The following is a 26541-nucleotide window of genomic DNA, read 5'->3' on the forward strand; positions in this document are numbered from 1 at the left end:
GCCAACCATGTTGCCCCCGACCCCAGGCCCCCCCTTCCCTTCCCTGGAGCCAGCCACACTGCCTCTGACCCCAGGCCCCTTCCCTCCCCGAAGCCAGCCGCGCTGCCCCCGATCCTGGCCTCCCCCCCCACTCTGTCCCCGGGGACAGCTGTGCTGTCCCTGAACCCGGCCCTGCCCCCCCTCTGGGGCCAGCCACACTGCCCCCGACCTCCCGGGGCCAGCCGCGCTGCCCTCGACCCCCCAGGGCCAGCCGCGCTGCCCCTGATCCCCTGCCCGGGGCACATACACCCGCCTTCCCGCCCGGGGTTTAAACTCACCTCGCTTGATGGGGTGGCGGGGTGATGTTGCTGCGTCCCTGCCACCTCTTTCTGTGAGGTCCTAAGACCTGTTGGTTTTGGCCGCACATGCGCAGCAAACCCGGCGCGGTGTCCGTTCCCCAGAGCGCCCAAGTGGTGCTCCTTCACTCACGCCCCCTTTGAAACATTAGGGTGTGACTGGGCACACCCAGCACACCCCATGCGCATGCGTGTGGTGCTACCCACTCTTCTCAGAGGTGACTGGGCCCTTTAGCATAGTTGAGATTCTCAACATCAGGGGAGAAAGGCATTTGATCACATCTATGGTGGTCTTCAGTGTTGAAGTACTGCAGACACTTATACAAATGTGGCTCTTGCTTATAAATTCCTCTCTCTAAAACAGTGGGAACAGCCCATGTTTAAGGATCTGGGATGCTGTCCGCAGGGACATTGACACCATAGACATATTTTTGTTCTAAGTTTTAAAAGTTTTATGGTAAATTATCTTTGACTTAACCTTTTGAATGGAAATTCTAAATCAACGAAGTAGATAGGCATGCATAACTTACGTGGCTGCATCCCACTGCCTTTTGGCTTGTGAGGAGGTGGATCTGTTTAAAGAAAATAAAACCAAAACAGATTAAATTGCATGATGCCCCATAGAAATACTACACAAGCAATGTTCAGCATCTCGATGGAAAAAAGAAATTTACATGCTGCATAATATATTAGAGGCATTTCAGGAAATCCTGCCAGAATTTATTAACCTGTAAAAATCCATTTGTATTTTGATTAGTATTCAGAGGAACATATCCATAGAACAATGCATGCAGCATACTTATCAACTTGTCATCAGTTTTCACCTGCAATAATACCTTATTATTCCTATGCTGGGTTCACCTTCAGCAGACTGCTAAAGTTGTTTCCAGTCTCCAGCCATGAGAGACTAGCACATGAAATCATTTCTCCCTCCTAGGAAATGTTGCTTTTAGATAGGATGGACCCTGTTCTAACCAGTGCACGTTTTGATTTATACAACATTTCCACTTCTGTTCTGTGATGTACATAAATTACTTGGCATTCTATCTGATTTATACTGGAAGACAAAGATCATAGCTATGATATTAAAGCTACTATTTTGAAATAATAATTAAATATCAGGATGGAATGCAAAGAAATACAAAATGGTATCTTTAGAAATGCATCATTACTCTTACTCTCTCTTATTTGACATCCCTTCTTTGTATACATGCCTGGTATCACTATGGAGAAACTATTAAAATAGATGTCAGGAGTCCCCTTCCTCTTGGAATATGCATGCCAACTTCAGGAGCCAGAAACCCAGATTTAGATTCTAATTCAAACGTCCTGCTTGGTAACCCATGTTGCAATCTCTAAATCATCAAGCTGCCAAAGGCTAGAATCTAAATTCTGACATGTTTGAGTCTACTGTATGCTTCCATTATGAGAAGATTTGGCAGGATACTGTAATGATACATATTTTTATATATTTTAACAATTGGAAAAAAATAAGCTTTCATCAGGAAGCTAGAGCCATTCTAGTACTTCCACAATATATTGAAAATTGTAGGTTTTTTATTGTTTTGCCAGGATTAGTGTTTCAAACCTCTTCAGTAGCAACTGCATTAACTTAACATGAACTATATAGGTCCAAAATTCTATATCAGATCATTACATTTTCCTCTCAAAACCATGTACCTGTAATATGCAAAGCATTTTTATTTACTCCTAGAACAAACCAAAGCATTGTAGTTTACCAAGCGGTTATCTTTTCTTTTTATAGCATCTATGTATGCCAAGTGGGCTAGACAACATGGGCAGTAGGTGAAGCTGTTTCTTGGGGAGGCACGTTCCCTAGCCTGTGACCTAGTCAATATTCCAACCAAGTCTGCTCTGCCCAGGCTCTACTCCCCTGCCCCCCCAAGGCCACCATTTTGGGAGAGCGGGGGCAGCAGCTGTGTGTACCGGGCTGTGACTTGCTTTTCTTCCCGTTCCCCTGATGAAAAGGGAGTGAGGGAAAAGTACTTGGATTCTGTGTATGCCTCTCACTCCTGGCTGGTGAAGGGAGGAGGCAGAGGAGTAATTCACAGAATCCTAGTACTTCCTCCTCGCTCTCTTATTGGCAGATGAATGGGAAGAAAAGCAAGCCTGCTGCCCTCTCTGCTCTCCCAAAACAAAGACCTTGACCTCACCACTGTCCCACTCTTCTCTTCTCTCCCCTTCTCCTCACTCCTTCCAGTCAAATCCTTGAACCCAAATGCAGCAAATGACATTTGAAAAGAATAAACACTTCTAAAATTTCTTTCTGAAGAAAATGGAATGTGTTTTCCACTGCATGCCAAATTGTGAAGACTGACTATTCAGAAGATACCCAATTAAAAGCACTACATTTGGAAATAAAAAATGTCAATCACAGGTTTTTTGATATACCCTGAACTCAAGAGATATATTTGCAAAAACTCTGTAGAAAGGGCAACTCACTGTCCTGCTGAATACAAAATTAAATATAATGATGTATTATATAATATATATTACATGATGCAGCTCTTCTCTGTTTTATATTTTCTTAATAAATATTTCAAAGCGTATTTTATACATACTCTTAAACCTTCATAAAAAATAATATTTCCAGATTACTACGTATTTAAACAGACCGAAGCAAAGACATTATTTTAAATTAATCAGAGTGTATTCAAAACAAAGTTCACTGCCTTTAGAAAAGGCAACACTAATTTACTTTGTGTAATCTCCATAACAATAGACGTGTTTATGAAATTTCACCATATGCTTATAAAATACATTTCTAAAGATTTTAGACATAACAAAGCATTTTCTATCTTTCTGTGGTACTAATTTCAATTTCAATTTCCAAGCAAGAACGAATTGCTGGAAGCAATTCTGCTACATTTATACTTATGAAACACATATTATTGTATAACATAGGAAGAGTATGCCCTTTCTCAACAGCATCCAAATTACATTTCCATAAACAAGTAAGGAAGATTTTAAAAAGCAAATAACTGGGCATGCAGATAAGATGGTGAATTGTGCCACACAAATGTCTATAAATGAAAACATTTTATAAGAACAAGAGCAAAGTGATGTCTCTCTCTCTTTTTGCCATATAGTTACGTTAAGAGGTTCAAAATGAATTTTGATACCTTTTGGCTTTTCTTCGTGGGTTATTACAGCAAGGGGCTTGGTGAAAGTTTTCTCATTGTGCATCATGGCCAAGATCATCTCAACATTGAGCGAGGTGCAGGCTTCATCAGGAGGAATGCACTGTGGATGGAAACAACACGTGAGGTCAGGGATTCATTCAAAATAAAACAGTATCAGCCAGAGCAGCTGCACAGCTGCTTCATTATCAGTGTTTACTCAGTATTGCTTACTAAAGCAAAACAGGAGACCTGAATGCTATCAACCCCCACTCAGCACCCCAAAATCTGCATAATACTGGCACAGAAAACTTATTCTCATCTAGAATGTCCAGCTGTCCCAATATTAGGGGCTTTGTCTTATATAGGACCTTTTACTATGCCTATTTCCGCTCCGTCCCAATTTTTCACATTTGCTATCTGATCACCCTAGCTGCATTTTAAGATGTAAACTTTGCCTTAATGTTAAATTACTTATATTCAAAGAGGTCTCACTCCAGTTTCCAAAACTACCTTCACTTATCGCAGCTAGCTTTTGTACTCATTGGCTGCGTCTAGACTGGCAAGTTTTTCCATGAAAGCGGCCGCATTTGCACAAAAACTTGCCAGCTGTCTACATTGGCCGCTTGATTTTGCGCAAAAGCACTGACGTTCTACTGTCCGAAATCAGTGCTTCTTGTGCAAATGCTTTGACTTTCCCGCTTGGGGAAAAAGCCCTTTTCTGGAAATGTTTTTGAGCAAGAGGGCCAGTGCAGACAGCTAAAAACTGTTTTGTGCAAAAAAGCCCTGATGGCGAAAATGGCGATCGGGACTTTCTTGCGCAAAACCGCGTCTAGATTGGCACAGATGCTTTTCCGCAAAAAGTGCTTTTGTGGAACAGCGTCCGTGCCAATCTAGACACTTTTCCGCAAATGCTTTTAATGGAAAAACTTTTCCGTTAAAAGCATTTGCGGAAAATCATGCCAGTCTAGACGTAGCCTGAGAGTAGTTGATTTTTTTTTAGTACATGTAAGCAGGGTCAGGATAAGCTCTACCTTGACATCTGGTGGTGAACTGTGGCAAGTGGTGCAAAGAGACTTCAGGGGCTGATCTCATTCGCATAGATACACCCAATTTGCATAGACACTCCAACCCCCACTAGTATGTGCTCACAGCAGCCCAAATGGTCACTTTGGCCACTGTGGGATCCCCAGTCTCTCTGTTATTGAGGCGGGGGAGGGGGGGGGGTAAAAGTGTTGTTACCCTGATTATGTGAATCAAGGACAATAGAATGGTGGAACTGTTTATGACAGAGGGATTCACCATAAACTAAGTAGCACTCGCTAGACAAGGGGCATGGGTTCCAAACCCAGTCAAGTTGAGAGAGGCAGGCAAGTTGAGACAGGACTTTGTACCTGGTTGGGGGGGGGCCCTGTCTGAGGGCCTAAACAACACCGATTGCACCCCCTCCTCTCTCCACTGTGGAATATCAGAACTAATTTGGATTCCATTAGGAGTCTAGTTGTGAGCTGCTGAGTTGACTTCACTGTGGGCCAGTGAAGCACTAGCACTGAGGCTCCTCTATTATGAGCTGAACTTGCTGAAGAGCTGAAATCACTATTGCTGTGGGGAGCCTGGCACTATGACACTAGAAGAGTAGCTTGCAGGGACAACCAGCAAGCGCAGGTGGACAGCAGAGCAGTTTGCGGGGACGACTAGCAGGTGCAGGCAGACAGCAGAGCGGTCTGTGGGGAGCGACCGGTGGGTGCAGGCGGACAGCAGAATGGCTGGCAGGGACGACCTGCGGCCAGTGGAGCAGCTGCAGGAGCAACCAGCTGGCGGCCAGGGGCGTGGACTGAGACAGCAGGCAGAGCTGGACAGTTTGTGGGGCAGCTGAGGCAGCTCACTGGACAACAGGTGGTGTGGGGTAGAGTGACTCGCGTTGACGGCAGCAGCAGAACCCTACGGAGAGGCAGAGCCATTGGTGGACTACGTAAGGTGTATCAATCCCTGCCCCCTCCAGGTTGGGATGGTAAAACACTGCCAGGTGAACTTTTGAACCCTGGGGTGGCATTGACTCGGGCCAGAGCCTTTTGGGGGTGTTGGACTTGGGGTGATTTTTGGGTTGCTGGACTCAAGAGACTCTTGGACTTTTGGGACTTTGGGTGATTCGTGGCTGGGAGGTGGGTCTTTGCTCATGTTTGGTCTATGAATCCAAGTTGTGGTGTTTTCCCAAGTTAATGCTGATGTCGGTTATCTCATGTTATTAAAGGTTTGCTGCTATTCTGAGGCTCTGTGCATGCAAGAGGGGAAGAATTGCCTCTTTGAGGCGCCCAGAGGTGTATGTAAGATTTCCCAGGTCAGTGGGTGGGGGCTCAAGCCAGTGTTATATTACCTTGTTGGGAGGAGACCCCTAGATACTGAACCCGGCCCTTGCTGCTATTAACTGGGCCTGGCAGAAGGGTTACATACAAATGTGTATATGCAAATCCAAGACTATACAAAAATGCAGACACACAGATTTATAAGCACAAAAATAGAGTACACTTTTAAAAATCTGGAGGCCAGTTTTGTAGCTCACTAGTGCTTATATACACATCACTAATGTATGATTCTTATCTTCAACAACTAACTCAAATAATTCAAATTTTATAAGTTATACAGGTACATTCCAGTAAGTCTGAATACTAAAACAATTCATTTTTGTTGAAAAGATGTACTTCTACTTATATACTGTTTTAAAAGTCAGAGTTTGGCAGCAGGGACTGGGCAGATTCACTGGGCAAGGCGGTGTATGTGTCTCAGCTCTGCTTCCCTGAAAGCAGAGGGAAGGGGTGGGGGGGGCTCAGGCCAGTTCCCCCCAGGCAGTTTCAGTGCTGCCCGGAATGCACTGCGCCTACTCCATGCAACCTTCAGCGCAGTCCAGAGCGCACCGTGTGGGGCTTCAGTGGCGATTTCAAGGACCTGGGACTCCAGCTGCAGTAGCAGTGGTGGTGGCTAGGAGCCCAAGCACTTTTGAATCGCTGGGCCCTGAGGCAGTTAGCCCCTTTGGCACCCCCACAACCCGTCCCGTCAGCAGGCCTGTTTAGCAACAGTCTCAAAATAATCAAATAGGAAAAGTTAATTCTACTTAAATATATTGGAATGATTCAATACAGAGAATTTACTATAAAATACAAAAAAAGTAACCCTACTGAAATCTAGAAAACAAATGCTAACATTTACTTATTTCCCATCAAACTCACTCTGAGATGGGCCAACCTTACAGTTCTCATGTGGATGTTCAAAAACAATTACAATATTATCTCAGTAGACTCTGGAAAATTAATATTCATTTTGTTATCCTATTGCTATATGATCTGAATAGAACATATACATCTGTACCATTCCCTTAATGAAAAGTAATCTTTTTTCCACATATAACCACTTACTGATATTTTAAAGTGGAAAATGTAGACCATATGGTCAAGATTCAGCATAGCTCTGAGTTAAAAAAAACAAACTGTAAAACTTATCAAGTCCAATGATAAAATGTTAATCACACTAAATTAATCTATAAAATCTTCAAGTACAAAAGTTAATCCCAGGAACTGCTAGGATATGAATTTGTTTATCTAGTAAAAATTCCCATTTTTAATCTAAATCTGAAAGATTAAGGAATTTAAAAAACTACTGACCTTAGGCAGTCCTTGAATGTCTTTTTCTTTATTTGTACACAAAGTCAGATCACAATGAAGAAAGAGCAGGGAGATGTTGAAAACAGGTTTAAACACAAAGCTAAATCTCTTTTTGTCCATCTGTGCATGTGGTATAGGAAAGTTCACCTTCTGGACATTGTAGAATTTAACAGATTCATCTTTAGGACAAATGTTTTCTATGATGGTGTAATCAGACATCCTATCGGGGTTTGAATATGGAGAAATAAAACATGTTTGGATTGCAAAGCCCAGGGCTCTGTCAGCTTTAGTCACAGAAACCTGCATGTGAAAAAACAATTTATTAAAAACTTAGTGATCACATTTTTTGTTAGTAGCATTCACATTTTACATTATTGTGTTTTTCAGGGGTCAGTTCCGATCAAATATTTCAAGCCTAAATTGTGAGGATGTATGGTCTAGAGATATTCAAAGCATGGATAACAAGTTTTGTGAGTTCAAATCCAACTTAGTCACTGTGCTACATGTGATTTTTTTGGAGGGTCAACCACCTCTGTAATTCAACAAACTCACCTGGAGCATCCACTAAAAAGAATTGATGTTCTCATCATCTCCTGAGTTCCTACATGCCTGTATGATTTCCTGAGCATGCCCATTCTTAACTCCTCCCCCCATGGCGCAGTGGCATATACCTGCCAGAAAGACTAAACCTGCCTGTTCCCAGTGCCTGGTACATATTCAGTGGTGAAATGAGGGCAATAATTAGAAAGGAAAAACAATACTCTATGTAACAGATGGGGAAAACAAAGACAGCAACAGAAATGAAAACTCATGAAATATCAGGGCAAAATATGAAGTAATGAAAAATCAGGGCTGGCAAGGCTAAGCACAACAATAAGTTTTAAAAATATATATTAACTGAAGAAATGCCAGCAGTGGCATAGGCCCATTACCAGATGGAGATAGCAACACTTAATGGTGAAGGAAGGCAAAAGCATGTAACAAATATTTCTGTATTTGGAGAGAAGCAGGATGATGAACCTGTATCACAGAAGAATGAGGAACAATTTTGCTAGTCCAACTAATGAGGATGTTAAACATCTATGCTGGCCAAACCTTTTAAAATCTGCAGACCCAGATAACTTGCACTCAGGAGTCAAAAAATATTTGCTTGTGGTGATTTCTGGCTCTCTGATGTGAATTTTTAATCAGTCTTGAAGCACTGGGAAAAACCCTGGAAAGTTGGAAGAGTGTTAATGCTATGCCAATATTCAAAAAGGGCAAGTAGAATGATCTAGGTAACTATAGGTCAGGAAGCAGGATGTCAATCCCAGGCAAAATAATGAAAAAGATGATACTGAATGGCATCAATACAGAAGTAAAGGATGGGAATATAATTAATGCCAGTCCACATGGTTTTATGGAAAACACATCTTGTCAAACATATGTTATTTCATTTTTTGATAAGATTATATGTTTAGTTGTTAAATGCAACTGCACAGATATAACAGATATGTAGTAAGGTGTTTGTCTTTGTACCACATGACTATCTGGTTAAAATCAGCAGTATCCAATCTCAATAAAGCACACATTTAATGGATTAAGAAATGGCTGACAGATCTCAATGTAGAGGAATCCTCATATATTTCTAATGGGGATCCATAGGTATTGATTCTGGGTTTGATACTATTCAACATCTTTATTGTTATCAGTGATCTGAAAGTAAATATAGAATTACTGATGATAAAACTTGTGGGTGACAAAAAGATTGGCAGAGCAGTAAATTATGAAGACAAAACACTCATACAGAGCGATCCGGATCCCGTGGTAAGCTTGGTCTATTCATACAATAAAATTATACATGTGGAAACAAGGAATGCCATACCCACAGAATGGGGACTCTATGCTGGAAAGCAATGCCTTGGGAAGGGATTTAAGGGTCACAGTAGACCACTCAACAGCTTTCATGCGATGCTCTGGCAAGAAGGGCTGGTACGATTCTTGGACATATAAACAGGGGAGCAACACATAGGAGCAGGGAGGTAACTTCACCTTTGTAGATGGCATTGGTGAGACAGATGCTGAGGGGCTTTGAAAAAGGATGTTGCAAAACTGGAGAAAAGAGTGCAAAGAAGAGCCACAAAAATGACTGGAGGGCTGGAGAAAATCCCTTAACACGAGAGACAGAGCTTGAACTGTTTAGTGCATCAGAAAGGACTAGAGGTGACTTGATTACAGAGTATAAAAACCTTAACAGGGAAATAGTAGAGGGGGCTTTTATCTAGTGGAGAAAGGCATAAAAAGAACCAATGACTGGAAGCTGAAGGCAGACAAATTGAAATTAAAAGTGAGGCAAGATTGGTGGTGGTGTTTTTTGTTTTTTTTAAACAGTGGGGGTGATTAACTAGTGGAACAAATTTTCCAGGGAGGTAGTAGATTTTCTATCTAGGAGTCTTCAGATCAAAACTGGAAGACCTTCGGGACAGCGGCAGATTTATGGCAGGGTGAGCGGGGCGGCTGCCCCAGGCCCCGTGCTTCCCGAGGCCCTGCGCATGCGCCGTGTCAAAGGGGGGGCCCCCCCGTGAAATTTCGCTGCCCGGGCCCCGTGGTGCTGCCCTGGGCCCCATGGCACTCTCATCCGCCCCTACTTCTGGAAGACATAATTTAGCCAAACTCAAGTTGTTGGGCCCAATACAGGGATTCTGGCTAAAGTTTAATTGCCTGTGATATACAGGAGGTGAGACTAGATGATCTAATGGTCCCTTCTGGCCTTAAACTGAGCAAGGATGAGCAAATAGTTACCACATAAGGAAAGAAATAAATAAGATTTACAGAGACAGCATGTGGGACGATTATTGTATTAACATATTGACAGGAAAAGTCAAGGCAGAGATAAAGAAAAAATGCACAAGTGATTACAATAAAGAAAACAATTTTACTAGAAACAGAATCTACTCAGGAGAGACAAGTACCAGGTCTTTAGAGAGTATGCATGAGTAATTTATTAACCAAACAGACAGATTTTTTTCAAACAAACCATATACAAATGTTTTTTCTGTCAGTGGAAGACAGAGGAGCAAATGCCTGAAACATACTAATTTTCCACTGTGTAGAAAGGAAAAACAGAGGGACAAAAATCAAGCTCATCCCAGGTCAGGCGATAAAGACATTAGAGTATCTGTTTGAAGAAATAACTCCAGGACCAGACAAATCAAGAGCCAGATAGATTTATCGCAGAATGCTGAAGGAAGTTGACAATTTTGTTCAAGTGAAAATCCATTATGTTTTCATTTTTTAAAAAATCTTAACTCATTTGATGTATTTTATCCTTTCTTCAATTTCTTTTAATGTATTTTTTACTATAGAATTGTAAAGTATTTGCAAGAAAGTAACTACAAATATACAGAAACCTCATAAAATGAACTGTTCACTAACTGAAAAGTACTAAATGTTCTATCTGAATATATTCCCAAATGTGTTTGTTAAATATCACAGGTAATTCCTGCTAGAAATATGTAATTCATATAAAGATGGTTTGCTTATATAGTGGATCTTATTTTCTAAGGTCTTTTAAGTTCATGGGCAAAGTGTCTATGATATTCTCTTATTCTAATTGGGTAGTATCTTACTTACAAAGATACATATTCAACAAAGATTTTCACAGCATGTGTGTTATCACTGACTGAATACAGTAATCTGTAAAAGAGAGGAAGTCTGACACCTGTTTGGTATACCAAAAGGTGAATGGAAGTGGCTTAAAGGTGAGATGGAGTTATGATGACATTGTTAACACCCTTTCCTCCACCACGTAACCTGTGGGGGAAAGGAGAAGCTACAACTGTTTTGTACATAACTTCACCTGGAAAGTGTAGCTAAGCCATATTTCTGCAAAATGAAATAAGTCCTTATTGACAATTCTGTTGCCATACTTGTAATTATTCAATAAAGAAATCAGATTCAAGCAAAGGTTGAACCTCTCTAGTATCGCACTCTTGGGACCTGACCAGTTCTGAACCAGAGAACTTTCTGGACTACAGGAAGTCAATATTGTCTAGCAGCATTACCCAACACTTCCACAGCTTAAAGGACGTGTAGATGTAAATTGAAGCTAAATAACAGCACAGAACTCTGAGAGCTAAGACTGGTGGCCATAAACAAATTTTATGGGACTGTGGGAAACTTGGCCATACCCATGAAAAATGGATATCTGGCTAACTAAAATCATTCCAGACTATGGATGTTTCCAGACCAGAGAGTTCTGGACTAGAAAGATTCAACCAGTGCTGTTCCATATTGCATAACTGACCAGAAGGACAGTCTTCTTTTAGGTGGGTTTACTCATTTTGAGAGGATTTTTTGGTATTCACAACCTATGAAGGCCCTTTTCTGAAACCACAGATGCACACATCTGTCAGAGCTGCCAGTTTACAGCAGGCTAGCATAAAGTTGGCTAAATTTACATAGTCTTGCTCCAATATTTTGGTTAATCTGAAAACCTTTCAAAGTTTATTACCTCAACATAAATGTGTCCATTCTCAGCAACGGAGAAGAGTCCTTGTGATGGAGCAAGGAAGAGGTCTGTTTTATAAAGCTCCATGTTGAAGGTCACATTGGTGATATGAGGTTCAGGAGGCCAATACAGGGCAGGTTTATGTGAGGGTTTGTCACGCTCTGCCTGGTGGAGTGTGCAATTGAACTAAAACAAACAAAGTATAAATTAAACACAGAACTTTTGCCTCCTGCAAACCTCCAGTAGGGTCATAGAGGATGGAAATGAGATCAGAATTAGGGCCATAGCTAAAACTTTAATTTCAATATAAAATATGAGAGATTACATACCACAACTGTTTCAGATGATGGAAAGGTAACATCGGCTTCATCAGTGTCTCCTGGAAATGCATTATCACCTGATTCGACATCTTCATCATCAATTCCCCAACCACTACTTTCCACTTGTGATGACAGCTGAATAACAATCTACATAAAAGTAGGAAGTGGAAACTGAAAACTTGTCTACAAAGGTGACCGTGAGTCTATTCATGGAGTTTCTTCTTTTCTTCAGAACAACAAAGATCAAGAAGTTGTGGCAACCAACCTGGTGGGAAAAGCATGCCATCCTGGCAGCTCAGCAGTAAGCATTTCAAGTATGTATACTATACATGCAGAATAACCTTCAGTTTATTTCCAGATGTCAAGGCCAGTAAGCCATAAAACTGCTCTGTATATTGGAAAAGCAGTCTGGATATTGGTATGTAAATGAGCATACCAGCAGTCCCACTCTGCCTCTGGTATTTCTGTATCCAATACTACTAGAAGAAATGGTTTTGTGAAATGGATTTACATATCTTCAAACATTCAGTGACTGACTCCTGGAAGAGAGTCACAAAAAGTTCCAGTGGGTAGCATGATTTTCTCCAGGACAGTCTGTCACTTCTCTCTCTTTTTTTTTTTTTTTTTTTTTTTTAAGGTGTAAGCCAGAAAACTTTTCATACTTCTTTCTTCTCTGACTCCTCCCCACCCCTTTGTTCCCCTCTCCCCATTTTCTCTAAGATACCTCCTCTTTGGTGCTCTAGCTATCCTTTGTCTGTTTTTCTCTTGCTAACCTTTACCACTCAGCTTCTGTGTTCCCATCTGCTTCTCCATTGCTCTTTTGCTTCTCTTACCATTTCATCTTTTTCTTCTCAAAGATAGTTCAGCTTCTAAAAGTGACATTTTCTTTTGATCGGTTTGGACACCACATCCTTTCTGAAGGATGCTGAATCACCTTTCAGCAGGAATCCTCCAAACGGTGCCAGATATTGTACAGTAAGGTGGAGCTCCAAATCAGTTTTTTACTGAGAGGTGCTTGGATTAGTTTGACCCACTACACAGACTGGGTCCAGACACAAAGTCTTAATTAGATTGAGACATGTATTTTCCACAGGTTTGGGGTCTTTTGATTCATTTTTTTTGGTTTGGGCCCATCTCCAAGTCAAGTGCTTAGAAAGCCTTGCCAGTACAGAATAGTTTTAAGTTAGTTTCGGACTGATCAAACACCTATTACTGTACACAGATTTCCGTTGTTTGCTAGGGATACTGCAATGTGCTTCAAAAAAACCCAGAAGTAAAACATGTCAGTTCTTGTTGGTCTGGCCTGACCAACATCTATTCAAGTTCATGGTGCAATTGCTGTGCAAGTTCTAGTAGTAGAAAGCCTAGTAGCAAAGTGGAATTCTTTATATAGCCACTTACATACCTGTATCCAGATTACATTCCCCAAGTGTACAGCTCTATGAGAATTCTGAAATCAACTTTCAAACTGGGTGCTCTGACCAGCACTTAGGTATCTGGGTACCCATAGTACTCATTCAAGTGGTTGTTTGGACACTCAGGTTGGGGAACTGAATTCTGCACTTGGATTCAAACTTGAAGCCAAGGCCTATCTTGCACATAAACAGATGAGCACTGAATAATTATTTTAAAACATGTACCTGAATAAGGCTAATGCTCATGTGAAAAGTAATAAGCAACACAACAGCCTACAATAATTCCTTCCTGTATCCAGAGAACAAAAAACACTTTTGAAAGCACATTTCATGAGCTTATTGGCAGAGTCCACCAACCTTACACAGTGGGAGACTTAGTTCAAGTACTATGTTAGTGGACACAGGTGAAAATGTGTGTTTTAGTGGGCACTTGTCCCATTGTAAAACAGCACCACACCATTGGCCATGTGCAGCAGTCTCTCTGCTCATGAAAAGCCCAAGCCTCCACCAAACAGCAAAGAGCAAGATACAGTAAAACTCCAGTTGTCCTGCATCCAATGGTCCGGCACTCCTGATAGTTCAGCACCACCTGGAACCTGGAAGTGCTCCAGGCAGCCGGACAATTGGAGCTGGTCTGCCCCAGGCTTCCCTGAGTCAGCTGCTGGTCAGTTTCAGCAGCGGCTGACTTGGGGATGCCTGGGGCAGAGCAGCTGGGGTCCCACAGCGCCATCCCTCCACCCCACTCCAGATCCCTCATAGCTCCCCCTTCTGATAGTCCGGCATATCTGATAATCCGGCACCCCCTGGGTCCTGAAGGTGCCAGATTATCGGAAGTTTACTATAGAAACTTGCACAGATTGCACTGTTCTCTCAATTTCAGGAGCACTATTCAGTCAAAACTATAAAAAAAAATGCGACAACATGAATTTTAATTTATGTTTCTTTTGTGATCATATTTTTTGTTGTCATGCCAGCTCAGGGTGAAGTTGTGCGGGTGGCAGGGGTGTACTGCAAAGTTGCTCTGTGGAAGCTCAGGAAAGTCTTGTGCCTCTCTCTACAAGTAGCCTGATGCATGAAGGAAGGCTGCATCATTTTTGGAGGAATGCAGCTGGTTTCCCCCAAGGTGCACCTGGCCTGCTCCAATGCCTACTGTGAAAGAAGGGAACACACACTCATCTCCTCCCACTCTTTTTGGGATATTATGTGCCTCAGTAGCAAACAATGGAGCAGCCTCACACTTTCCTGAGTACAGGGAATGTAACGGTGAATAGCCCTAGACTGGGCATGAAAAGACTTAGCAGGGGACACACCTCCTGCCTACTCATACTAGCGCCACCATCGGGTCCTTAAAGCCTTATTATGCCATAACAATACACAGCACAAAGACAGACAACTCTCCTTATATAATACTTACAGAGTTAAAATAAACTATGTTATCCAAGGCATAGCCTTTCTGAGTCCCACAACTCTGCAATGAAGATTCCAAAATGAAATGGGTTCCATTCATCTTCGCTTTACAGGCAGGATCTAGTAGTGAGAGTTCTCTCCCCATGTAACCATTAGCCTAAACAATGACATTGCACAAGTGTCTGAAACCTCAGTGAAAACACAAATGTTTGAGATAAAATAAGAGTATAATCTGCAATCATGTAAGTACAGGTTAGTATATTTTGGATGACTATTAATAAGACTATCATTGAACTGTGTGTCCTATGACATTTATTACAAAATACTGTCACACAATGACATTAGCTTGCCGAACAACAGAGGGGATAAGTATCATGGAGGTTAAAAAAGGAAATAGCCATATTTTTTCATTCGAGAATGATCTTCATTGCTCAGCCAAAACTGATCAAACATTCTGTACAAGGCTTCTGTCCACAGTGCAGATTATTTCTCCCTAAGTCCCAGGCAGCCTGTGTGTAGATGGTGAATGGTAGGGGAGACCTAGATGGATCATTGCTGGTGTACATCACAATCCCAGTCTTTAGTTTCTGTCATATTGAAACCGCTTCTTCTCTTCACAACTGGAAATGTGCCTGTAGAACCACCTGTTTACAAATTCTGGGACAGGCCAGAATCTAGAACTGGGAGAAAGACTTTTTGCCATGTTTCCCCTTCAAGCTGTGGGTTTTCTGGCATATGGTTATGGGTAAGGGCTGGTCAGGATCTGGCCCTCTGTCAAGTATTTTAGAATATTCGTATTATACAGGCAGTCCCCGAGTTACGCGGATCTGACTTATGTCGGATCCGCAGTTACGAACGGGGATTTTTTCGCCCCGGAGGACTGGAGCGGCGGGACGCCTGGTCCCACCGCCCGCCTCCTCCGGGGCGAGAAAAGCTGCTCCCCGTCTCCCTGGTCTGCTGGGGGAGCCAGCAGACCAGGGAGACGCTGAGCAAAGCCGCGGAGGACCCGGGCCGGACCCGCGGCGCTGATCTGGAAGCGCCGTGGGTCCAGCCCGGGTCCTCCACCGCTTTGCTCCCAGTCTCCCTGGTCTGCTGGCTCCCCCAGCAGACCAGGGAGACGGGGAGCAGCTTTTCTCGCCCCGGAGGAGGCGGGCGGTGGGACCAGGCGTCCCGCCGCTCCAGTCCTCCGGGGCGAAAAAATCCCCGTTCGTAACTGCGGATCCGACATAAGTCAGATCCGCGTAACTCGGGGACTGCCTGTATAATATGAATATTCTAAAATACTTGACAGAGGGCCAGATCCTGACCAGCCCTTACCCATAACCAGGGAGACGCTGACCAGGGAGACACTGAGCAAAGCCGCGGAGGACCCAGGCCGGACCTGCGGTGCTTCCAGCTGATCTGCAAAATCAGTTGCTGACTTGGGGACGCCTGGGGTTCTTAAGTTGAATCTGTATGTAAGTCAGAACTGGCGTCCAGATTCAGCCGCTGTTGAAACTCATCAGTTTCAGCAGCGGCTGAATCTGGATGCCAGTTCTGACTTACATACAGATTCAACTTAAGAACAAACCTACAGTCCCTATCTTGTACGTAACCCGGGGACTGCCTGTAATCAAATTATCTGTGAAATATTCTAACACAAGATCAACCTATTCTGGGACTACGAGAGCAGACTAACCTGCAAGGAGTCTTTTTCTACTGCAACAGTCATTGTTTTGTCATCACATCTTACTGAGAGGGCTACATCAATGCTTCCCTGCACCTCTTCAGGTTCTTCCGATTTCCGAAGCAGCTGCTCATAAAAACTATTCTTTATGGTTGTGTCTGCCGTATCCCTTGATAAGGAGATTCCTTCTCCCACCTTTTCATGCCTTCCATTGTTAATGTGAAAAGGAAAACCAAAGCTGTCACTTAATGTGGGCTCTTTCAGAGCAGGCAGAGGGTTAGTATCTAGCAGTTCAGGAGGAAAAGGGTGGTCTTCGTCATTCATCTCATCTAGAAACAGAAAAGAATAAATCAAATTACTGCATCCCTTTCCTCGACTTCTTGATCATTTGAACATTTAATTAACGAAAACACTGTGATACTATCTAACAAAGTCACTCGTTCTCAGCCACAGACCAGCTAGGTTGAGAGCAATAGGGCAATTCATTTGTATGTGAATACCACAGAAATGCTAAAAGGCAATATGTGCCCAAACCAATTAATTCACTTGCTAGTATAGATCAAAAGGAAATGCTAATGTTATTGTATCTACTAGCCTGTTTCCTGTGCTTCTTATCCATGTACTTCATTAACCCTAGAACAATAATGTGTTTAGATGGTAATTTACTTGATATACAAAACTGCATTGAAACTAATGAAGGATTGTTTTCGATTATCACATTGTCTTTACATTGTATTTACCGACTGGAAATTGGAACTGTGGAAATATAAATGAAAATTTGTTTTTAACTTCAAATCAAGGGCCATTAAGCAAAAATGCAAGATACACAACTTTTGTCTGTTTAGTCAATGTAGAGAGAACCCATGCTGGGTTAAAAGTACTTACCAGATTATTTCAACTATAAGAAGGAACTCAGGGTATGTCTACACTACCACCCTAGTTAGAACTGAAATGAGGAGTAATGGTAGTTCGGAGTAGGAAGCCTAGTCCGAACTACCTAGTCCGTGCCACGTGTAGCCGCGCGGCACGGAGTCCGCATTAGCGGACATTTAAAAATGGCGGCGCCCGGCTATATGCAAATGAAGCCCGGGAAATTCAAATCCCAGGCTTCATTTGCAATTCCGGTTGCCTACATTACCACCCTAGTTCGAACTAGGGTGGTAGTGTAGACGTACCCTCAGGGAGCAATTCAGCATCTCTAATCTATTTGGATGGGGTTTTTCCAGATATGTGGTCTCACAAGATCGTTTTGGAGATCTGAGAAAGTGAAGGGAACTAGCAGACATTACATCTCTGCTATCAATTGGACTTACAAACTCACCTTTTGTATATTTTGCCTTTGTTAACCTCTCAATAAACTCTTTTTCTTAGCTAGTAGATCTTTAGTTTACCAAATACAATTGGCTGTCAGCACTGTTTTTAGTATGAGATCCAGCATATCCATTGACCTGGTGTCAGTGATCGACCCTTTGGGATTGGAAAAACCTAATGAGGTGATTTTTTATTTTAATAGTCTTTCATCACAAAGTTCAATTTGAGTGGAAAGATGTGCTGGAGAGCCTACAGGAATTACCTGGGGCTCCATGGGAAGGTTAATATCATAATCCAGAAGTGCACACTTGTTACTAGTTTTGTAAAATCTAATTATAGCATCTACAAGCCCAACAACGGGAAGAGGGGGAAGCGGGTAGTTGCCCCAGGACCCAGTGATTCTAAAGGGCCTTGGGCCCTTTAAATTGATGCTACAGCACCATGTGCCAGGTGCCTCTAAGGGCTGGGGGTGGACTGTGCTGTGCTCCAGGCAGCACCGAGAACCGGTGTGGAGCACTTGCGGCCCTGCCTCCTGCCCCCTTCTGGGAACGATGAGACAACCCTTCCCCCCACATAGACCAACTCGTCTAGGGGCCTGGTGTGGCTGCCAATTCTGCATAGCATATGGGGAATATCTGTATAATTTTCTGTCCGGCTGACCTGGTCTAGGTATTCTTTGCTTTGACAATGCAACAGCCATTATCCAGAATAAGTGCTCTTGCAGACCACAAAAGCTGTAGCATCTTTAAATTTAAGAGATAACTACAATTTTTTCTTTGAAGAGGTGCAGTAGTTTACAATGGGCCCAACTTGTAAATGTTCAATCAGAGATATTTCTGCTGAAAATTTGTCTCAGTAAGGATTGAAAAAGAACTAAAAGGAATGGGCCTATTATCTGCATAACATAAACAAATGAGAAGGAAACATCACAACTCATGAATAGTCACACATCAATTGCTGGAGTAAAATTTTAGTGTTACCTGTCAATGTGAATTCAGAATTAACTAAATTAGAGTTCCAGACATACACTTGGGTAACTTCAATATTCAGGCAAGCTCTCTTGATTTACAATAGTGGACAAATAAATTAATATTTGGCCTCTAGCTTCACTGCATGCTTATTCAGAGTTGCAATCTCAGTAACTGGCCTCAACAGGTTTTTGCCCTTTTGTGCCTAATAGCCATTGATGGACCTATCCTCAGTGAATTTATCTAGTTCTTTTGGAATCTGTTCCAGTCCTGGCCTTCACAACATCCTCCGGCAAGGAGTTCCATAGGTTGACTGTGTGTTATGTGAAGAAATGCTTCCTTTTGTTTGTTTTACATTTGTCACATATTAATTGTATTTGGTGAGCCCCTAGTTCTTGTGTTATGGGAAAAAGAAAATAACTTTTCCTTATTTACTTTCTCCATGCAACTCATGATTTTATAGAGCTCTATCATATTTCCCCATAGTCTCCTCTTTTCTAAGATTAAAAATCCCAATTTTAGTCATTTCTCCTAATTTGGCAGCCGATCCAAACTCCTAATCATTTTTGTAGCCCTTTTCTGAACTTTTTCCAATGCCAAGGTATCTTTTTTGAGATGAGGTGACCACATCTGGAGTACAGCTAATTATATTAGCTTTAGGTTGTGGTAAATGTAGCTCCTGAATTCCACCAATATTTCAGAGTAATAACAAAATCTCCTGTGATTTCCCAACTAGAACTCTGGTAACTTTTTTTCTTGCAAGGTTTTGCTGATATAAAGATGTGAGTACCCTTGGTACTTTGAGCATGGAACTACTAAGATCCCAGTGAATTAAACCTCAAGCACACGAGGCTCGGTCAAATATCACTGCTTAAAAATATGACACATTTTTGTACATGACAAAAATCCACCCTCATGCTTACCAGTATCTTCAATTCGTACATGGAACCTATTAGCCACGGGGGCTTTTGTGTAGGAAGTAACAGGGCTGTAGTCATGGTCATAAGCCCACTTAATCAAATTCTCATGAGACGAGGGAACATCAGGTACTATTAATTTAGTCATAGTCATAGAGCGTTCTGTTTCTTTTCCAAAGCCAATACTGTTTGGTGCCTGCACATAAACAAAAAATATATCTGGGCATGAGTTGGCACTTGAAGTTTCTTCCAGTCTCTCTCCCTCTCTCTCCGCCCACACACCCACAAAGAGGTTTTAAAATACAAAAGTGTAAGAACTATTGCATTTGGTCTGTCAACATATTTTATTCTTTTCTTATTAAAAGTTCACTGAGACAAACGTATGAGCTTTAATAGAACCAAATGATTTTCAGACCATGAGTTGAGGTTAGTCATGAATTGAGGTGAACCACAATAAGAGACCTGATTTTTAAAAACGTCCATCTTGGCTTACTAGTTACTACAGGGTTGGGGGGGGGGCGGAGTATGACTTTAATTTTATTTATATATTTGTATGTATGTATAAAATCATTGTTCCACATGCCCTGTGTCCTGCACAATATGGCAGCAATCCTGTATGACAGAGCTGCACATCATCTATTCCCCCTTTGAAGCCAATGGAAATTGAGGGAACTTGAGACCCAGATTCTTAAAGGCACTTATGCACTAACTCTCACTGCAATTAGCAGGGCCTCAGAGTTTTACTAGAAAAGGCTCTTAGAGATTCATCTTCCAAAGTACTAAATGCCTCCCACAAAATGCTGTGCATCCCCAAACATCACTGTAAATGTTGAAGTCACTGGTACTCAGCACCATTCAGGACCATGGCTATCTATATAACATGTTTATAATACATAAATACTATATATTTTCATAAATACAATTTGTATGCAACCCATATAGTGACATCACACAACAATTTTCTACTGGCTACAGATTAGTCACTTATCTTTCATTTCATTATAACTAATTATGCTGAATGTCAAACCTCTTACTTAAATATTCAAGTCAAAGGGATAAAACAAGTATCTCTAGCTGTCACTGGGTGCATCGTAAAATATTTGCTATTTACACTTTAAATGTATTTTAAATATTTAGCATCTTGAGGTTAAACATATATTTGCACAAAGTTAAATTCTGTAACAATCACATTATTATTACATTCAGCTTAGTTTTAGTGTCCAGTAAAGAGGAAAATGTACCACTTTTCAGCAATAACTGAAATGTGTCTTCATTGTGTTTTCTGAATACAGTTTACCATTTTCATGCTGCACAAGAAACATTTTTCCATGCTGATTATTTTCTTCATTATATATGTTGCAGTTTTGGTAAAATTCCCATTTGTTTCCCATTTTGTCTGCTGTCAATGTGACCAAATCTTAATCCTTTCCTACTCTAGAACTTGAAAAGATACAATGCTGATCTGCCTTTGCCAGCTTGCTGTAGGACTGTTGTCTTATTTGTGTACTGTTTCAGATCAAGGTTCAACAAAATAAATTTCCTCTTACTGTGTCAACCACCACATTTTTGGAGAAGGACTTACTAGTAGATAAGTCTACTGATAACACTAAAGGTCCAATATGACATTCTTTATATCCTCAACTTCCAGAAAAATGAATGGGAATTCATGATCAGGCTCTTAGACATGAAAATTAGATACCTACAGTTTAAAGATCATATTGGAAGCGAAAAGTATAAGAAGTGATCGTAGTGATCCATAGCACCAACGTTTTCTGAAGCATTATCAATATAGGAAAATTTCTTGAGGAGAAAAACAATCCCAAACCAAAGACATCCCAATTTTACTGTCTCTTCTTAAAGGCCTGGTTCTAATAACTTTCTTTTCAGCAGATATAAATCTAGATATACCTTCATATACGTTTCAAACAATTCTGCCTGGCAGGAATTACTGTACTGCCCCAAATTTGCCATATTTCCTTTTCTGCCTTCACTTTTAAAAATTTTTGTTAGGACAACACAAACAAGTAAATATTATTGTTATAATTGGCACTGGCCAATTTTAGGATTTGTTTGCACCACTCCACTGCACACAAACACCTCCACTTCTGTGCATAAACCCACTGAGACTACATATAGTAACAAGGGTTGGCAGAATTGGGCGATTCATGTATATGCCCAGTCAACATCCTGATTCATACCTTAAACACCCATATTCATAAACCATTATATGTTAGCGCTAGAAAGCTATTTGCATATTTCCAGATGTTGTTGTGAAGATAGAACATCATTTCCTCTGGCAGGGTGCAGAATGTTTTCTTCTATATACTTGGCAGGCACCCCCCCAAAAAATACACAAACACCTATATTAAATGCTGTCTGAAAATGGAGACCATTTCAGAACTTGGCATCATTTATGACACTAGGGTTTGGTTTTTTTTAAATCCATAGCACAGTCTGACATTTCTCTAAAAATTTAAATCTTTTGGTTTTTACCCAACAAGAATTTCACCCATTCCCACCTGCACTTATATACGCTAAAGTAAATGGGATATCATAGAACTTGGCAAGACATTGTATTTTCTCATCCTCACCCACTATAGTTTTGCAAAAGGAGGCATGCTTGAATGGAGTGGTTAGAATATCAAACATGCTGAACAGTGCCCTAAATGCAGGGCAGAAAATAATTTGAATTAATTTACCCAGGTACAACATCAATACAAATATGTAATGCTGTTCAAAATAGGCCAAATTCAGCCACGGTCTCAGTGGAACTATACCTCAGGCTGTATCTGGACAAATGTGCGCTATAATTTTGTAATTAGTTTTTCCATACTAAATATATTACTGGGTTGTCAAATTTAATCAAAAAATCTCATGAGCACAATAAGCTGTGGAATGGACTTGATGACCTAATTGGTCTTTCCTTCCCTAGTTCCATGAATCTATGAATCTGGAGGGCCTTAAAAAACACCCTGCTTTTGTATAGAGGCAGCTCACCTTCTACTGTCTGCCAGTACTTTCTCCCAGGACAACTGTGATTTGTGCTGAGGGAAAGAAATCAGGAAAATTCAAAAGTGTGGAATTGATTCAGCTAATAAAAAAGAACACAATGAAACATTACCTAATTGTTGTGTAATGTTTTTATGCATTGTCCAAAATTGATCTTGGAAAATACTTCATCTGAAAAGAGGAATAAACACAGACCAATTCTTGGACAAGCACTGTGATGTATAGTATTTTTGAATGGCATAGGGCATTCAGTTCTTTCACCTAACCTCCCCACCTTAATTATTTTATGACAAAGATGTATAGCTAAGGGAGGCATTTTGAATGACACAATGGAGAATTTTTTTGTCCAAGAACTTTAGCAGGTAAATAAAAGTTACCTGGTGTTCTAATATTTCAAACTGTAATTGTTATGCTAAATGAAAAATATTACATCATTGTGTAATCCACTAAAAGAAAGAATACATACTAACTATTTTATTGAATATCCAATTAAAATATAAAAAGGGACCATTTTAATAAAATCAGTTATCTTGCTTGTATTCTTCTATCATCCATTTCCAGCTCCTGACAAACATAGGCTAGGGACACTATTCCTACCCATTCTGGCTAATAATTATTGATGAACCGATTCTCCATGAATTTACTTAGTTCTTTCTGAACGCTGTGAAAGTACTGGTCTACACAATATCCTCTGGCAAGGAGTTCCACAGGTTGACGGTGTGCTTTGTGAAGAAACATTTCCTTTAGTTTGTTTTAAACCTGCTATCTATTAATTTCATTTGGTGACCCCTAGTTCTTATATTATGGGAACAAGTATATAACTTTTTCTTATTCACTCTCGCCATACCAGTCATGATTTTATTATCCTTATCTGCTTCTTTTAACTATCTAATCTTTAGGTGCTTATAGATTACCAGTTCTGCCTATTTGGTTTTCCCTTTGATATTTTCATACCCTCTGCTCCTTGTTTCCCGCCCCCTTCCATTTTTTTCCTTCCCTCTTGTCCCCTATTTATTTTGGGTCTGCACAGCCTAAACTCAAAACTCCGGTCATCTGAAGAAGTGGGCTGTGCCCACGAAAACTCATGATACCATCTACATGTGTTGTTAGTCTATAAATTGCTACCAGACCATTTGTTGTTTTTTAAGTTTATCCAGTACAGACTCACTCGGCTACCCCCTGAAACTATATGTTAGGTAGAATTACTCACAAGGACCTATGTAGCCATAGAGTCCAGAGTTAATACCACCATAGGGAGAACTAAAGAGTTACTACTTCCGCAAGAGATGCAGGTGTGTTACCTGTAGTTAAGATCATGCATTCTGCACTTGCAGGTGCCTTGCCAATTTCTGAGATGGACTTGTGAATTTATTCACTAAGGTATTGGCAAATGAGAAGTGAACATATTTTTCAATGTGTGAGCAATCTGTATGGCATACATCTCTTGGGTATCAGAGAAGTGGGAGGGATTTACATGCTAATCAGCAGCACCATCAACTAACTGGTCCAAATGTCACCAGCTGCCAGACGAGTTCTTCTGTGTATATGTTCCCCTATATATATGTAGATGCTGCTGAATACTAATTTGTGAAAACTGCTAGTAACTCAGAGATGTTGACTAAGACGACAACATACAGAGAGCATTTATAATTCAATGCTAACTCATTCACATAATTATTTAACAGTATTTTGCCACTTCAAAAATTTAAAATGCCTTAACTTACAATTACTTCCAGTTTTCCCTGAACATCATGTGACTTGATAACCCAATTGACAGACTTTTTACACTTGAGGATAAGTACGAGGTCCCTGACAAGTATGACGTCTAGTTGAGATGGTCTAATGTCAATGATTATATCCACCTGGAAAGCACTGTATGTGGAAAATAAAGACAAAGTAAGACCAGAATGCCAGAAATTTTCAGCTGTCAACCGTCTTCCAATCCATCATTTTTCCAGTGTCTGGCCAGCTGATTAAAATGCTGGAGCATATCCTAGGCAACACAACATGTGCAAAACAGATTATTTCACGCACGCTAAAATAATTTTATATAACAGAAACAAATGATTTTTCAGATTAATAATTATTGTTCAATATTTTCTCTCTTATTTACAGAAAGCTGTGTTACATCTTCAGCTTATTATTTAAAATATATTAAATTGAACCACGAACAGTTTCCTTTACAGTATTTTTTCCTCATTTCAGCATTACAACCCTTAAATATATAGTTGCTTCACTTTTCCATTAGTATAGATATATTTAAGACCAAAATCACCCCATTATATCAAAAAACAATACAAAAACAATTACATAGGTCCAGCAATACTAAAAAGTGCAAATAATACATTTTGGTAAAATTAGCCTGTGCAGCTAACATGTGGAAATTACTTTCACTTAGAATTTTTTATGCCTTATAGTAGTACTACGTTCTTGGTTTAGTTTCCAATACTTCTGGAGATATAGTTATTTTAAAAAGAAAAGAAAAGAAAACAGACATTCAACCTACTGATTCCTGGAAAATTGACGAATACAATCCAGATTTTTAACAGCACAGTAAAATAGGGAGAGTAAGTGGCTTTGTATGCAGCAATAACATTTCCTCATGCAGAGTATAAATTCAACAGAATTAATTTCCATCACGATTTTACACTATAAAATTGTGCTTGTTGCCAATTAATGGGTCTCAATTCAACTTTGCATTTTGATTTAATCTCGGAACCTTTGTCTTATTTCTTGTAGTTATGCACATTCCCCTTTTAGCTTCCTGCTGGTTTCTATATAGCTTAGGGGTTATACAATTTGCACAGGCTGCTGTCCTTTCAACATGGACAACATTTGGCACATAAAAGGATTGAGCATGGGTGGTTGGTGAAGGTAAGGCTGGGGGAGGCAAGCCTCCCAGTCCCACCCAACTCCTACTCCCAAGTTCCTGCAGTTTAAGCATCTGAAAATTAAACTCCCATTATGCACTTTCAGCCAAAACCAAGAGAAGGCTATAGGTGGGTAACAGCACAGGAGGCTGGGGTGGCAGTGATGAAAAGGAGCTGCTCCATAGACATGATGCTTCAGCATGATGGCTAAAATAGCCATACAGTCCCAACTCATGCCTTTCAGCAGCAGATCCATAGGCCCTACACTCTGCCCTGCTTCAGCCATAAGCCTGTCCTCCCCAAACTCATTGCTACTCAAGGAATTCCTGCAGAGCTGGATTCATCATCATGCCAAGTGTGTGTATCCCCCACTTAACCCTCTCCAAATCCAACTGCTTTCTATAATAGAGGCAAACTAATTCCACTGCCAAGGAGCTGGATTTGCCTGAAATGAAAATACAACTTAAATCTGGACAAAATTGAAGAACTTTCTTAGAGATGTGCCTAGCCTTTTTGGTAAGGAATCTCTCTCCACTGTCTTTTGATGAATACACATTTCTACTGGTGCATGTGGACAGTGAAATAGAGCTTTTATGTACAATAATAATATTTAGCCCCTATATATTTTACAGGTGAGAATTTCGAAAATGCTCTGCATTGGCACAACTCTGCTTCCATTAAAATCAAGCAGAGATTTACTATGGACTTCACTGGAACTAGTTAGGGTACAAGTTATTACTCTTTAAAAAACAAAACAAAACCCCACAACCTATACCACTAAATTTGCCCTGTATCTTTATGGCACTTTAGATAAACTTAATGATCTTGACAGTAACACTGTGAGGGAAAGTGACTCTCAGAGTGTACATGATTTGGTAAGTCACCTCTTAGTGCCAAGATTACAATTTGGGAGTTCTCGCTACCAGACAATCCTCGCTTCTTTGTGCCATCTAGCTCATCGTGACCACTTAAGAGGAGAGTCTGCTACTCTTTCTCTGCCAAACTGAATAGGAGTTCCGCTTGCATAACAATGGCAAG

General features: G+C 40.8%; 1 protein-coding gene across 11 annotated transcripts in view; it reads right to left on the reverse strand.

Annotated features, from left to right (window-relative positions):
• TGFBR3 (transforming growth factor beta receptor 3) overlaps positions 1–26541 on the reverse strand; it is a 196372-nt gene that overhangs the window by 15295 nt on the left and 154536 nt on the right. For all 11 annotated transcript variants that reach the window (XM_075936518.1, XM_075936514.1, XM_075936523.1 and 8 more), the window contains 9 exons: positions 24358–24505; positions 19631–19820; positions 16441–16757; positions 14770–14919; positions 11950–12087; positions 11624–11806; positions 7132–7431; positions 3479–3599; positions 866–907 (listed from right to left, as the gene is read on the reverse strand). In XM_075936518.1, coding sequence (XP_075792633.1) covers positions 866–907; positions 3479–3599; positions 7132–7431; positions 11624–11806; positions 11950–12087; positions 14770–14919; positions 16441–16757; positions 19631–19820; positions 24358–24505 — 1589 coding nt within the window. The remainder of the gene's footprint in view (positions 1–865; positions 908–3478; positions 3600–7131; positions 7432–11623; positions 11807–11949; positions 12088–14769; positions 14920–16440; positions 16758–19630; positions 19821–24357; positions 24506–26541) is intronic.

This window comes from Pelodiscus sinensis, chromosome 9, assembly GCF_049634645.1.
Source record: "Pelodiscus sinensis isolate JC-2024 chromosome 9, ASM4963464v1, whole genome shotgun sequence".
Classification (NCBI taxonomy): domain Eukaryota; kingdom Metazoa; phylum Chordata; order Testudines; family Trionychidae; genus Pelodiscus; species Pelodiscus sinensis.